This window comes from Onychostoma macrolepis, chromosome 14 (assembly GCF_012432095.1).
Source record: "Onychostoma macrolepis isolate SWU-2019 chromosome 14, ASM1243209v1, whole genome shotgun sequence".
NCBI lineage: Eukaryota > Metazoa > Chordata > Actinopteri > Cypriniformes > Cyprinidae > Onychostoma > Onychostoma macrolepis.
In genome coordinates, this window is record NC_081168.1 from 20,630,620 (window position 1) to 20,647,563 (window position 16,944).

At 37.3% G+C, this 16,944-nt stretch overlaps 1 protein-coding gene across 3 annotated transcripts in view; it reads right to left on the bottom strand.

The window, feature by feature from the left end:
* Positions 1–632: 632 nt before the first annotated feature.
* kctd8 (potassium channel tetramerization domain containing 8) overlaps positions 633–16,944 on the bottom strand; it is a 39,723-nt gene continuing 23,411 nt past the window's right edge. For 2 of the 3 annotated variants that reach the window (XM_058798009.1, XM_058798010.1), the window contains one exon: positions 633–4,353. In XM_058798009.1, the coding sequence (XP_058653992.1) occupies positions 3,827–4,353 (527 nt within the window). In that variant the 3' untranslated portion in view covers positions 633–3,826. The remainder of the gene's footprint in view (positions 4,354–16,944) is intronic. The other variant, XR_009274175.1, reaches the window with a different exon arrangement.

Consider the following 16,944-nt stretch of genomic DNA (forward strand, 5'->3'; position numbering starts at 1 on the left):
GGTCCAGGGTCACTGATACTTTTGAATGGATGTCAATAAAGAAAAAAAGCATTTTGGGTCTGGATGGTGTAGTTATGCCATCTACTAGCAGGGCTAATCGGTTCAAGCTAACCAGTAAAAACCCTCACATCAACTACCCATCTACAGATAACATACATGGCAAAATAGCAGTTTTATAGCTTTTTTTGACAGGAATTCAAACCAAACTGCAGAAACACTTCCAGGAAATTGCTTCAGGGATGACAAGGACGATGACTCACTTTAAATCACTGATTACATACTGTATCCCAAATATAAAGACAGACGTCATTTTGACAGGTATGAATAAACTATGTGAGATCTGCCTGACTGATTTCACGGCTAAAAGTATCAGCGCCTCCATGACAAGCATCATTTCAGATGTCTGAAATGATTAGGCCGAGCTGAAGAGAAAAGCCTCGGATGACAAAGTTAAGACTCAGCCTAAATTAAGTCTTCACTTACTGTATATGAATAATAAAACCGGCTGCTTCTTCTCAGCATAATTATGCTCTCGAGGACTTCTCAGCTATCTCAGACAGGTGAAATGCCATGAAGTTTTTGTTGAAGCAATCCCTGTTGGAAAATACAGCCAAAACCAGCTTAAGGTGTTTTGAAAGTTGGCGGCTGGTTTCTAGCTGGTCCAAACTGCTGCTTGCTTTGATGCAGCCTCCTTACAATTCATTGTGGTAACAATATTTCTTATAAGCACTGATACATATAGCATTTAATTTTAAGTTATAATTGAGAAAACATCGCAAACTATTCCATTACACTTTGGGTGACAAAGCCGACAGTTACTGTACAGTTGTGACAGAAAATATAAGCATATTTAAAATGATTAAAAACAAAAAACAATCAGAACCTACAAAACTCACCAGAGGATGTGTGGCCTTGTTGGAGGTTAAATATGGAAAGAGGACCTTTAGGATCCTGGCTGCCCTTGGTATTGTCTGATTTTATAGATGTTTTTAATAATTTCTGACTGTTGAAATGTGACACAGTTTAAAACTTACAAAAGAGATGTATGTTAACAACAACTTACCATCACAGTGTTACCAAGAAAATGTAGTCAAAATAAGTGAATTTCCTCACCTAAATAAGCTAAATTTGTGTTATGTTCATTTATGGACTACAAAAAAGTGCAAAAAACACACACAGCTAAACTATAACTTCCTGCAAATAAAATATTTTCAAAAATGACTTTAAATAAGAAGAAATAAAATGTTACATATACAAAACTTAGACAACTGGCTATCTAAATCCATACATAATTCCCTTTTCCAGGAATGGAAAAATCATGCATTTATGCACCATTCAAGTAGGGAAGTTCTGGAAAAGGCAGAGACACAGGATGAACTGAGAAACATTATGTAGAGGGTGGAGGTTTGACATCTGCCAAGAACTAGAAAGCCAAAATGAGTGACTATTCTGAAAATAAAATTAAATTAAATGCATTAATTTAAATGCCATTAATTTAAATGCCATAATGCAACTATATAATAAGAGGACGTGGCAACACTGTTCTGTCAGGATGAATAGCACATGCTTTGTTGTCTCAAAAAAAAAAAAAAAAAAAAAGGCAGAAAAGGGCTGGTATTGACCTTTTCTTGAGCAAAAATAAATAAATAAATGAAAAAATATAATAATAAAACAAAATTGCTAGAAGGTGAATATTTTAGTAAATTACCAAGAGATTTAAAAAAAATCGAAAAATATAGAAATAAGGAAATTGCACATTAAACTGCCCATCATAACATGACACCTTTATTACAGGACACTGAGGCAAATCAACAGATATAACAACGAATGTCTTCACAAATTTTGGAGCATTCAGGTTTCACAGTAGACTAACACTAATTCCTGATTTAAACCCATTAAACATTGTAATTCTAGGATAAGAGTCAACTGTGCCTTGTGCTTTTCAAACCTGTGTCCTGGATTGAGACCATATCATGTCTCAAACCGGCATTAACAGAACGTTGTGCTTTAAATGTGCACAAAACACCATACACATCAATTAGAAGGCAAACGTCTAATATCTCTCAAATACAAGTCTTTATAGAGATGGAAATGCACAGTGAATGCTCACTGACATTTGATACGCAGCCTACAGCAGATGGAAAGATCATTCCCCGAGTCTGGAATGACGCTCTGCCATAAACAATATCTTGGAACCATTTTCAGCACGTGGATTAAGCTACTGGCTCAATGCCATGGCTATTTTCATTTAAAAATAAATCTCGCAAGGCTCAAACTTAGATTAATCTGTGTTAAGAAGATCAATTCTTAAAGATGATTTCACATTAAGGTTTTGCACTGAGAAAAACTGTAAAGGAACCAATGTGGGCATGCATCATTGGAGGTCAACCCCTGGCCTTCTCCATTATCAGCTCTGGACCAACAATAGACAGACACATTTGGAAAATGAATGGCACAAAACTCATAACAAAAGCAGCCCAGAAAATGGACAATTTCCAGGCATCAGTCAGAGAAATCTCACACAGAGAAGAACCAGTGCAGAGATGTTCATAGTAGTCCATCATATAAATGCAACAATTGGGTCATTTAAAGGGATGGAATGAGAAGATAATTTATCCATTACATTATATTTCTGTGCTCATTATACATAGCTAATATAAAATTCCAACAACCAGTTAAGATTTTAGATCCTGTGTAACTCATTCATCATACCTTCCAATTCTAGTTTGATGATTCTCAGCAAATATACAGCTATATTTGTATATATTTATATTGTATAGAGTTATATATATTAGGGCTGTCAATTTAACATCCATATATTGTAATTCATTCTAAAAATGAACACATTTAATCACCACACTTAACCAAGAGCAAGCAGCACAGAACGACTAAAGAGCCGCTCACAAAGGACATGTTTTTTTGTGTATTCAAGGCATTCATGAAAGTGTCTTAAGACACATAAAACAGTTTTGAATGTGACATGCTGAAAAAAAAAAGATATAACATAAAAATAATGCAACATAGAATGACACCCATCTGGAACTTGTGTACATAAATTAAAAATCAAGAAATGGCACATATGTCAGCCTAGGGCAGACTGATTGAATATATACTAATTGACAGACTTGACTGAAAAATGGGGGCTTTCTTTAACAAAAGCTGATATATATGTGATTAATTGCAATTTGATTAATTAATCAGCATATGGTAATTTAATTAACATTTTAAATAGTTTGGTAGCCCTAATATATGTATACAAAAGACAGACCATTTCATCTACAACTAAATTCATCTTTGAAACAAAGGCAGGTAGAGACAACCGCATTTACATTAAATCTGTGTCATTTGTATAGAACCAAACTGAACAACAAGTTAAAGCACAGTGACATCTCTCTTTTGGACACAACACAAATTTACTTTCTCTCCCACTTTGGCTACATCACCAAAGATATCCAACGCTGTCTGTCAGTTCAGTAGTTTATACTATGAGCCCTGTTTGCAGACCTTCTGGACAATGGAAAGGTTTATTTAGATGACTCTAGATGGAATGTCTTTTCATCGAAATGTGCTCCATCACCACTTTTTGGTAGGTTTTTAAAGTCTAGTTCAAAGATATGAATGGTGCTGTCAAGCTGAACAAAAATGGAGCAAAATGGAACATGTTTCATTGGCTCAAGCTCCTTCTTTTACTTTTCTGATACTCAATTGTTTGGTCTCTCAGTGTGAATCAAGGCCTTTGAGGACTTTAAAGTCTGTTGGGCAATCTATTGTGCGAGATTGTGAATCGGTTGGAGAGTTTAAACCAGTCGCCTATCCTGAGTTTCCTTTAAAGGCCGTATTTCTGAAGCAGTTCTGACTGCCACTGCCGTTTGCGCTCTGGGAATGCTGGAGGGATCTTGATATTTCGGAAATCTCGGATACACTGTTTCATTTCCTCCTCTGCGCTGGGCCTCTCCAGAGTCTTCCTCCGGGTCAGACCACTTCCCCCACCTTCCCGCGGACCAACCCCGCTGGTGAGGGACTGGAACAGCTCGCTGTTCCTCCTCTTATCCGGCAGCTCCATCCACTGCACCGAGGAACCTTTCTTGGGCGGTCGGCCCAGAGTAAGAGTGCTTGGAGGTCGAGATACAGAGTGCAGGGCGCCGCACGGGGCCAGCGATCCCCCCACAACCTCACCGCGTGACACCAGGATGGGACCCCCGTCCTGGGGGGACGTGGCCTCTGAGTGGGTCTCGGAGCTGGATGTGGAGAGCTCGTTCAATGAGGCTCCGCTCTCGCTGGCCTTATCCAGCAGTTTCTCGGACTTGGGCTCCTCACACTCCAGTTTAGGGGATGCTGACTTGCAGGCTGGTCCTGGTGGATAGATAAAGAAAAATTAGCTGATAAAACAATAGAAACCCCTGGAGGTCAATGTCAAAGTCCCACAGACTGAATTGATGAAATGCTTAGCTCCTTTGTGTTAGCGTTTGCAATAAATCACCAAATATCCATTGCTTCTTCTCTTTTCATTAGTTTTGTTATGCGTACACTGCAAAAATATCCAAACATCCTTAAAAAAATATGTTTTCTTGATAAGCAAAAACTGCATCAGGACTTGCTTTTTAAATCAAACAAAATTTAAGCTTACAAGAAAAAAATTGGCAACAGCCTAAAATATAAACTTAAACTTTATCTTTCACTTATTTTTTGCTTCTTAAGTTAATGTTATGTTAATGTAAGTTAATTTAAATGTACAGTTTACACACAAATGAAAATTTTGTCATCCTTTATTCACCCTGAAGTTGAACCTGTATGAGTTTCTTTTTTCTGTTGAGCACAAATGGATATATTTTGAAGAATGTGGATAACCAAACTATTTTCAGTAGCCACTGACTTCCATAGTATAGACAAAATAATGTGGAAGTCAGTGGCTTCTGTCAACTTTTTGGTGACCAACATTGTTCAAAATATCTCCTTTCAAACAACAACAACAACAAAAACAATCATATAGGTTTGGAACAACTTCAGGATGAGTAGCCTAAATGATGACAGATTTGATATTTTTTGGGGGGGAACTATCATTTTAAGCAGAAATTAATTAACTAAAGAAAACTAAATGAACTAAATAACCTAAAAAACAAATGGTTCTTTCAATACCTAGTGAGCTGCCTACATTGATAGCATCCTAAATTAAATGTAACCTCGTTAGTGACCAATTTGGAACATTATACGTAGGTGGCATCACAGCGGATTTTCAACAGAGCTTGCTGTTTGCATGTTGCAATGGACCCAGCAAAAAAATTTGGGATAAAAAATAAGTCTATTTAGACCTAAATAAAACAGTTTTTCTTAATATGTTTCAGTATGGACTGAATTCATTTTCTTCATCTGTTATCTTGAATGAACTTTTTCCATTGAAATTCTAACCATGCATTATGGTATTGCCTTCCCCATTGAAGAATACATGACGATACCTCTAAGTTAAACAAGCTATCTTAAAAAACGGTGTAATTTTGCAGCCTACATTTTAAAACTCTTCACGTTGGGATTGTGAATATAAGTCTTCCTAAACTAGATTGCTATCCTAATTCAGAAGTACACAGGCTTATTTTTAAACAGCATTATGTTTCATCAACCCACAAAAATAGGTTGATTCAGTATATCTGTGTTTTAATTCACAACACAACCCTTACTGCATTCCCTCTTAACCACAGATTTAAGGAGTCTGTGAGAGGATGCCATGCATGTATTCTGAGATAGAAGGGTTCTCAGTTATGTAATTCAGCCTCAAGTGAAACACCAAAGCACTTGGGTCTGGCTCAAAAACATTGAAATGTGGTCCATAAATGGTAACTGACTACATTTTAGTGCAATATTAAGGCCTCAGTGGTGATTACACACATAAGAGATATGTTCAGAAGATATCAAAGTGGTTTACACTGTACAGATTAAGACGAGTCCTGAAGTTAATGTCTTAATTCCCCCCTAAGAAGTCCTTTGCTGTCCAGGCTTCAGAGTTCTTTGAGATAGCTTTTATTTTCTGTCTGCAAAAGAGAAAATGTAGCTCATTTTGAAATAAAAATCAAGTTTTACAAAGACCAACACAACTAACTACATCTAATCTCTTGTCTGTTATCTCTGTATTAGCTCATAATGATGAAATAATACATTTTTGCAGAGAATCAAGAGCCAGCTGTAACTGAATGCTTCAGCAACTCTCTTAATGTGATGCAGAGGAGCTGCTAATTGGTGATTAAATGTGGATATGCAGGCGTAGCTGAAAACAAAGACTCCATCAGTCGCTTTTCAGGACACAGATCATTGAAGGACCTCTGGGAACAGGACACCTGACAACTGGCTGGACAAAGATCCCTGACCAACAGACCTTTGGGACACTGACCACGACGGCATAAAACCAACTGCACACATGAAATGTATACACTATGTATTTCACAATGACAAAACTAAAAATAGTTCAAACAGCATCTTACAGGAATATTCTAGGTTCGGTATAAGTTAAGCTCAACCAACAACATTTGAGGCATTAAGTTAATTACCATAAAAAATTATTTTAACTCATCCCTTCTTTCCTTAAAAAATGCAAAAATCTTGGTTACAGTGAGACACTTATAATGGGAGAAAATGAATCTATGTTGAAATGTTGAATGCTGAAAATGTTGAAATACTCACTATTTCAATATTATAGCCAAAAGACATTAACAATGTGTTATTAATCTTTTCTGTGTAAAATTACATCAAACTTAAAAACTTAGCTGTTATGCTAAAGTAATGCCTAAATCCTACAAAATTATGATTTAGACAGATTTACAGCTCAAATAATATTTAAAAGTGTGTAAATTTGCAACCGAATAGGGAACAGAAATGTAATGAGATATTGTGAAATTGTATTTATACTTCTCAAAATCAGCATACAAATTGATTACTTGTCTCTGCATATTCAGGTGAGGTGGGAAAATTAACATTGTAAAAATCTCAAAGTTTTTTTAAAGGTGCACTTGTTGCCAGATCTTACAAGAAAAGTAAGTGAACTAGGCTAAGTGAACTGAGAAAGAGAGAGAAAAAAACAGACACTTATTATATACAGGTGCATCTCAATAAATTAGAATGTCGTGGAAAAGTTCATTTATTTCAGTAATTCAACTCAAATTGTGAAACTTGTCTATTAAATAAATTCAGTGCACACAGACTGAAGTAGTTTAAGTCTTTGGTTCTTTTAATTGTGATGATTTTGGCTCACATTTAACGAAAACCCACCAATTCACTATCTCAACAAATTAGAATATGGTGACATGCCAATCAGCTAATCAACTCAAAACACCTGCAAAGGTTTCCTGAGCCTTCAAAATGGTCTCTCAGTTTGGTTCACTAGGCTACACAATCATGGGGAAGACTGCTGATCTGACAGTTGTCCAGAAGACAATCATTGACACCCTTCACAAGGAGGGTAAGCCACAAACATTCATTGCCAAAGAAGCTGGCTGTTCACAGAGTGCTGTATCCAAGCATGTTAACAGAAAGTTGAGTGGAAGGAAAAAGTGTGGAAGAAAAAGATGCACAACCAACCGAGAGAACCGCAGCCTTATGAGGATTGTCAAGCAAAATCAATTCAAGAATTTGGGTGAACTTCACAAGGAATGGACTGAGGCTGGGATCAAGGCATCAAGAGCCACCACACACAGACGTGTCAATGAATTTGGCTACAGTTGTCGTATTCCTCTTGTTAAGCCACTCCTGAACCACAGACAACGTCAGAGGCTACCTGGGCTAAGGAGAAGAAGAACTGGACTGTTGCCCAGTGGTTCAAAGTCCTCTTTTCAGAGCAAGTTTTGTATTTCATTTGGAAACCAAGGTCCTAGAGTCTGGAGGAAGGGTGGAGAAGCTCATAGCCCAAATGGCTTGAAGTCCAGTGTTAAGTTTCCACAGTCTATGATGGTTTGGGGTGCAATGTCATCTGCTGGTGTTGGTCCATTGTGTTTTTTGAAAACCAAAGTCACTGCACCCGTTTACCAAGAAATTTTGGAGCACTTCATGCTTCCTTCTGCTGACCAGCTTTTTAAAGATACTGATTTCATTTTCCAGCAGGATTTGGCACCTGCCCACACTGCCAAAAGCACCAAAAGTTGGTTAAATGACCATGGTGTTGGTGTGCTTGACTGGTCAGCAAACTCACCAGACCTGAACCCCATAGAGAATCTTTTTTATTTTTCTAATAATTCAACGGACCGAAGTCAATTATTCCGCTTATACTACGGTTGCCTCACCTCAAGACATCGATCAGATGATATATTTCAAGGCATTCGTCTGGTTTTCTACTTAAATCGCTATTGTGAGTAGGATTATTTCTTCCGCATTTCATCCAACGCCTCCGTTGCTAATTCCAAAACGTCATTTTAAACCTAAGGAGGCTTGAGCCATTAATAACAGACTAATGCAGTTAATACAGTTAATAACTAAGTTATGAGAGAGAGAGAGAGAGAGAGAGAATTACCTCTGTGCGTCTCTCAATAGTGTTCGGCAGCAATGTCTCTAGTTATACTTACGGTAGTTCCTTTTGTTCACGAACAGCGCCGTTGTTGTTACCTCGCTTGTTAACCTACTTATAAAATTGTCAGAGTACCGCTATCAACATTAGCGCAATGTATGTTAGCTTGTGTGCAAACTGTAACTGTTATGTGTGTGCGGTCTGTGAGGAAGATGAGCGGGAGAGATAGAGTATGTGCTTTCTGTACATAATAAAGCTAATTTTGTGGCAAAAACATGGACATGATCTGTCGTTTTTATCATATTGTTTACTATATTTATTTATTTGGCCAGTGTCGTTGTGGGTCTTGGTTTTGCTGTTGTAAGGCCTTTGAAATAACAGAAATCATTTGGCGAAGTGATATGGTCATTTAATGCGGTCAAGAGCTGCCTGGAACTACGTTCGCCGTGCGTTTCCCTGAAAATAATTGCACACCTTAGAACGTTCCTCAGCCAATCAGATTCAAGCATTCAACGGCCCCGTAGTATAAATATATATATATATATATATATATATATATATACACACACAGAGAATATATATATATATATATATACACACACAGAGAATATATATTAGGGGAGTCAGCATTAACGCATTAACACATGCGATTAATCAAACAATTTTAACGCGTTAATATTTTATTAACGCAGATTAATCGTTTGATAAGGTCTGACCCCAACTTCTTCCCGTCATCGCAGCGCGGAAGGTTATCTATCAATGTGTGACAAGGGTACAGTACCAGTGTTGCCAGGGTAACGGCACAAGTGGGTTATTTTGAAAATACAGTCGCGGGAAAAATTTTTTTGATTTATGTTTTAAAAAGAGCCGTTTTGGGCTATTTTATTAATGTACCGCGGCCGCCCAAAGTGTATATAGACAAATAAAAATTAAAAAGATCCTTTTACTAATGTGTATTATACTTGGAATGTATCCCTGACAACTTAAGAATGGAGAGGCGGTTGTAACATCAAACAACGTGAGTTTCAGCAGAGCACATGTTAAGGCTTTTACACAGCAGAAATAAACATGACAACAGCCACTATAGATTATATAAGATAATAAACACACGATTATGATAGATATGGTCTGTATGTGATTTTTTTTAGATTAATGTGTACATCTGAAATGCTAATTTGTGCAGCGATATAAAAGGCTATAAATAGCATATTTTAACAACAGTAAACGACCAAATTCCACATGTGATAGTAAAAGGAAGTTACTACAAACACTCAATGGTGGTTTGAAGTGAGTTCTGAGTAAAAGTGTACTATTAATCTCATAAATTGTCTTATGTAGCATGATGCTAATATTAGCTCTAATGCAGCAGCAGAACAGGTCCAATTCTTCTTCATAATGCATTTTGTCATAATACTTCACATAAGGTCGCAAGAAATGTTTTGTTGTATTTATTTAGAAACACTTTTGATAATAGTTGGGTAAATGTATACTGGGATTGAAGCGATGTGGCTTGGTAAACGTTTTATTGCCAGTATAAAGGCTGATAATGGCTGAATAAAAACAAAAGAATAATGATAAGAGAATAATAAGGATTATGTCTCATTCCTGGCGGAAGTGTGAAAGGTTCTGTTTCCTTAAACTAGTTTGTCATGCACTTCTTTATTTCAACACATTTACAGGTAAATCCTAGTATTTTAAATTTGCGATTAATCATGATTAATCACAGTCCACGACTGTGATTAACGCGATAAAAAAATTGTAATCAATTGACAGAAGGATTATATATATATACCAAATGTTTCTTAGTGTACTTTACTACGGTAAAGTTATTAGAAAAAGTATAAAACTGATGACAATATCCTTCAGAGGGACCCAAACCTAAAGGCCAGAATATCATAGAAACTTGAAGACAGTGTCTTTTGTCTTGGGTTTATAAGCAACCACCCAAAACTACTAAGCAAACACATTTTCTTCAGAAACAATGAAATGATAGGTTAAAAACATATGTTATAAACCTGAGCTTGTTGAGCAAACCTGACTGGGCTGAAAAAACCCAATTTACACCATAATTGACCGTCAGAGGACCACATGCAAACTTCATGCTGTAAATTGCATAGTTGCGTATCTGAAGCAGCGGTGTATCCATTTGCTGAGGTCAAGGGGCCTCAGTTGCAGCTGTAGAGAGCTCAGCGTGACCTTATTAAACCCAACAGATGTTCCCTCTACACTCCCCTGCCATTGTGAATTAGCATGAGTACTGTCTACAGGCCTGGAATGTTCCAGAACGTCCTCCGTTTTTGGTCATTTTAGGTTGAACGGTCCGTTGTGAAGTCATTCTGTGTGACTGGGTGTTTTAAAATGAATATCCTGCCATTGAATAACATATGGTGAGCTGATCATTAAGGCACATGTGGTGAGATGGGGGCATTTTAACAGTCTGTTCATCTTACTTGCTCCTGTTGCTTCATAATCTCTACAACAGCAATAACCATCAGGGCCTGCAGCAAATGAGCTAGCCGGGCTAATGAATGGCTTCAAATCACACACACACAGACTTCCCATCTCACTTGAAAAACAATTACACATGTAGATCCACAGATTAGCTCTTACTGGTGTGCCTCACACATGTGCAGCCTGAAGGAAAACAGTAATAGCTTCTCTCCTTTGAGTAAATACAGTCTATATCAAACTGTCATTGGGTTAATGAAATGCATAAGAACACATAAATAAGCAGAGGTAATAACTGTGCCGGCTCTACAGGCAGAAAAACGTGCATCGTAAAACATCTCCAAACCAGGCCATGAGCTGTGACATATGGAGGTCAGACTGATAAATCATGGAAGAGGAGGTATACTAAAACTGCTGTCCCATAACATACAAGTGTGTCATTTGAGGATGCAGCATCTTGGTCTGAGATCAAAAAGTTCATATAAAACTTTATTTTTAATTTTTAGTATAAACATGTTTCAAGACACTACTCTTACTATTCCTTCCATATCAAAGTTAATCTTAGGTAACACTTTCAAAAAGCCCATATATATATATATATACCTGTATACAGTGGGTACGGAAAGTATTCAGACCCCCTTAAATTTTTCACTCTTTGTTATATTGCAGCCATTTGCTAAAATCATTTAAGTTAATTTTTTTTCCTCATTAATGTACACACAGCACCCCATATTGACAGAAAAACACAGAATTGTTGACATTTTTGCAATTTATTAAAAAAGAAAAACTGAAATATCACATGGTCCTAAGTATTCAGACCCTTTGCTGTGACACTCATATATTTAACTCAGGTGCTGTCCATTTCTTCTGATCATCCTTGAGATGGTTCTACACTTTCATTTGAGTCCAGCTGTGTTTGATTATACTGATTGGACTTGATTAGGAAAGCCACACACCTGTCTATATAAGACCTTACAGCTCACAGTGCATGTCAGAGCAAATGAGAATCATGAGGTCAAATGAACTGCCTGAAGAAAGGCACAGATCTGGCCATGGTTACAAAAAAATTTCTGCTGCACTTAAGGTTCCTAAGAGCACAGTGGCCTCCATAATTCTTAAATGGAAGACGTTTGGGACGATCAGAACCCTTCCTAGAGCTGGCCGTCCGGCCAAACTGAGCTATCGGGGGAGGAGAGCCTTGGTAAGAGAGGTAAAGAAGAACCCAAAGATTACTGTGGCTGAGCTCCAGAGATGCAGTCGGGAGACGGGAGAAAGTTGTAGAAAGTCAACCATCACTGCAGCCCTCCACCAGTCGGGGCTTTAGCCTCTCCTCAGTGCAAGACACATGAAAGCCCGCATGGAGTTTGCTAAAAAACACCTGACTGAGATTCTGACGGTATGATAACCTTAGCTAAAAATATCACGGTTTCACGGTATCACGGTATTGCTATTACAGCTCTAAAATATGTTATTTTTAAATGTCTGGGTAAAAAACAAAGTTTTTTCCACTGAACACAATACATTTTATTTTTAAGAAACATATAGAACATTTTGGAATGGTAAACATGTCAGGCTAAATAATTAATATAAATAATTTAATTCTTGTTAATTAAAATATGTGCAGTCACTTAAGTGAGCCTAAACCTGCAGCTCAAAAATAATAAGAACATAAATTATTTTCTGTAAAAAAAAAAAAAAAAAAAAAAAATCCTTCTAAATGAAAACAAATTACAAATGCAGTCACTTAACCTAAACCTACATTTCAATAATCAAAAACATAAATCAAAACAATTTCTGTAAAAAATAAAAAATGCAGTCATTAAACCTGCAGCTCAACAAGGTTTTTGGAGACATGCACATGAAATTTCTACACATTCATCTTTCAGTCCAAGTTATGAGCGGTGAGGTACAAAGTGCACATACACATAAGGAGAGCGCGCGATTGTCTCACACACACGGTCTCTGGTATAACACTCAAACAGTGGCAAAGACACCTGAGCCAGCAGTTTGTTTCTTTTTTAAATGACGTGATTTTGAACACATGTAAAAAATGGCAGTAGGCTTAAAATTATAGACGTGATACCAGCTAAATTTATTGTACCAAATCGCAGAAACGTAGTCTGCTATTCCCCGCTCTGTGAAGTAACGTGAGGGAGGAACTAGTTGAGGTTAGCTAGTTAATTAGGTATGTTATCTGCCTCGGTAGCAAGCCAAATAGTATTTATTTCAACACTGAAACAACCGGCGAATGGGTCTCTGTCTTGATTGAGGGTGAAAGAGGGAGAAATGAAGACGACACAGATGTATCGTTTGTGTACGACCTGGAAGTATTTATTTAGCGATCGGCGCCAAAACGTCATCTGTACTGAACATCGTTGTGTACGGAACATGATTGGTCTGCGTTACCCGAGAAATTCCCAGACAGCAGACTTCGTGTTTTTCGACGGGGAAAAGGTTCCAGGGATTCACCTCATGCGGCCATCATCCTACGCACAGGTGACTCTCACTGACCGCTATCCGGAGGAGGAGGGGTCGTGTGACTCGTTACGCTCTTCACTGCTCACAACTGAGGGAGTCCTGCACTTTCCGTCTTTGACGACACGTAAAAAAAAACTGCGCATACCGCAGGAACGGTATAACGGGAAATTTTAGTGGTTTTGAAACCGTGAATTTTCCAAACCGCGGTATACCTTGAAACCGGTTATCGTCCCATGCCTAGATGAGACCAAGATAGAACTTTTTGGCCTTAATTCTAAGCGGTACGTGTGGAGAAAACCAGGCACTGCTCATCACCTGTCCAATACAGTCCCAACAGTGAAGCATGGTGGTGGCAGCATCATGCTGTGGGGGTGTTTTTCAGCTGCAGGGACAGGACGACTGGTTGCAATCGAGGGAAAAATGAATGCGGCCAAGTACAGCGATATCCTGGACGTAAACCTTCTCCAGAGTGCTCAGGACCTCAGACTGGGCCGAAGGTTTACCTTCCAACAAGACAATGACCCTAAGCACACAGCTAAAATAACGAAGGAGTGGCTTCACAACAACTCCGTGACTGTTCTTGAATGGCCCAGCCAGAGCCCTGACTTAAACCCAATTGAGCATCTCTGGAGAGACCTAAAAATGGCTGTCCACCAACGTTTACCATCCAACCTGACAGAACTGGAGAGGATCTGCAAGGAGGAATGGCAGAGGATCCCCAAATCCAGGTGTGAAAAACTTGTTGCATCTTTCCCAAAAAGACTCATGGCTGTATTAGATCAAAAGGGTGCTTCTACTAAATACTGAGCAAAGGGTCTGAATACTTAGGACCATGTGATATTTCAGTTTTTCTTTTTTAATAAATCTGCAAAAATGTCAACAATTCTGTGTTTTTCTGTCAATATGGGGTGCTGTGTGTACATTATGCTTCCAACACGGTCAGCAGTCTCGTGTCGACGCCAATTGTCTCCCGAGGCTTAATGTATTTTGCCTTATGGAGTTATGCTTTGCTCTATTTATAGATTTGTTCTTTGGCTATTGACTTATATCGAAACCTTCGTGAAAGATAACGCCGATGTCAGTGTTGGAGTTTTAGTCAAGTTCAAAGTAAAGAATGCAGTTTGGCGTATCGAACTATTTAATCAAACATGTCTCTTGGTGATGATTCAAATACCTAGTCAATTGTTGTTATCATACTGTTCGCCTGTTTTTGATTAGGTTAGTTTGTACTTTGTTAGATTAGATTTCAGAGTGTTACGCCACCCTTGTATTTTTGTTTGTAGTTTATAGGAGTTTAGTTCGAGCGTCGTATACGCTGAAGAATTCGGGTTTATTTTCACATTTCTTCTGGTTAGTCAGTTTAGAGGTTAGTTATAAGGATTGTTTTGTCTTGTTTATTTCTTTAATTTGGGTGACACTCCTGTTTTTTTTCCCCTGTGTTAAATTTCATAATTTCTTTGTACATATTATTTGTATTTGTTTACAAAGCGTCCAGTAAAGATCTTTTTCTTGCAATACTACTTTTTAGTACCATCTTTGATCTGCACCACATCCAGTAACAATTGTCTCATATAAATGTTATGGTATCATCCCGTTTTAACATCAAGCACGTAACAATGAGGAAAAAAAATGAACTTAAATGATTTTAGCAAATGGCTGCAATATAACAAAGAGTGAAAAATTTAAGGGGGTCTGAATACTTTCCGTACCCACTGTATATATATATATATATATACATACACACACACACACATACACGTGTCCCTGGACCACAAAGCAGTCTTAAGTGTAAATTTTTCGAAATTGAGAATTATACATCAAATTAGCTTTCCATTGATGTATGGCTTGTTATGATAGGACAATATTTGGCCGAGATACAACTATTTGAAAATCTGGAATCTGAGGGTGCAAAAAAATCTAAATATTGAGAAAATCGCCTTTAAAGTTGTCCAAATGAAGTTCTTAGCAATGCATATTACTAATCAAAAATGACGTTTTGATATATTTACGGTAAGAAATTGACAAAATATCTTCATGGAACATGATCTTTACTTAATATCCTAATGATTTTTGGCATAAAAGAAAAATTGATAATTTTGACCCATACAATGTATTTTTGGCTATTGCTACAAATATACCCGTTCGACTTAAGACTGGTTTTGTGGTCCAGGGTCACACACACACACACATATATATATATATATATGTAAATAATTACAGTATATTTTAACGCCAGTTAACACTGTAATTAACAAACCTACAATACAATGAAGAATAATCTTTTTGCCTGAGAAATAATGGTAGAATAACCTTTAGCCAAGATATTAAAGGGGTCAGTTACTCACACTTGTGTGGTGCAACATTGATGTCGAATCCAATATAGTTGGCACAGCATCGTCTTTTGGTTTCAATCTTTCTGAAAATCCTGTGTCAAATTGTGCCTTGTTTGTAAACGGATCTGCAGTAAAATGAAGTAAACAAATGACCAAGTTCTTATTCACGTGGTCTGAAACTTCATTACAAATAAAGTTTATCCACTCTTTCCTAACGTTGGGATAAGAAGGAAGGAAATGCAAAGACCGTGTTTTTCCACAACTTGGCACTGTACAGCATCTTTTTGTCTTCTGAGCCATCTTTATCGTTTGGTTCCTACATAGACCTGTGTTTGCCTCTCTTGTTATTTACACTGCATGTGCAAATCGGTGGGTGGGGCTAAACAGGCAGTTGATCTTTTTCTGCCGAGGCGGTCACTATTACGTAATAAAGTGGCACATTCCACAAGCTGTTATTATACTTACAAGAAAGTTTTGAGTTCTGAAACTTAGGATAATTTTATAGTACATTTTTATAGGATGACCTCTTATATGTCCAAAGATCAAGGGAATTTTGATTTCTCAGTTCACGACTTTAATGTTTGTTTCTATAAAGATAAAAAATAAACAAACCCCAAGAAACATGCATTGGAATAAAAAAATGTGACAACTAGCCCTGTTTCCCCTATATATACTATATATGTATTATAGTATTAATCATAAAAACTAAACAAATATGCCAAATGCTTCTTGTAATAATGAGAAACCACACGCATTAAGGTTGGATAATGACTGCTGAAAATGTTAATTATCCTCCCAGCTGTCAGAATGCTGTTGGCAGAGAGACACAGGTTTATCCCTCATTCTGCCCTCGTGAAATAAAGACCAATTAGCTTTGGCAGAGACACGAGCTGCTTTAGAAGGATCCTTTCTTTTGAGAAGGATTCTGACGACTCATTCAGCTCTCATAATGGACAGACATTCCAATATGTTGAGTGAAGTTGCTCTTTTTTTTTTTTAAATTACTGGGCTAGAACAGAACAGTCCCACCAGAATCTAGCAATATTTATTTTATTATTGCAGCTAAAAATGAACACTTGCATAATTCAATACTGTAGCAATATAATGTGTGTGGAAATATATGTATGTGTGTGTGTATATGTGTGTATATATGTATGTGTGTGTGTGTGTGTGTATGCAAATATAATAAAATTACTAATGTGA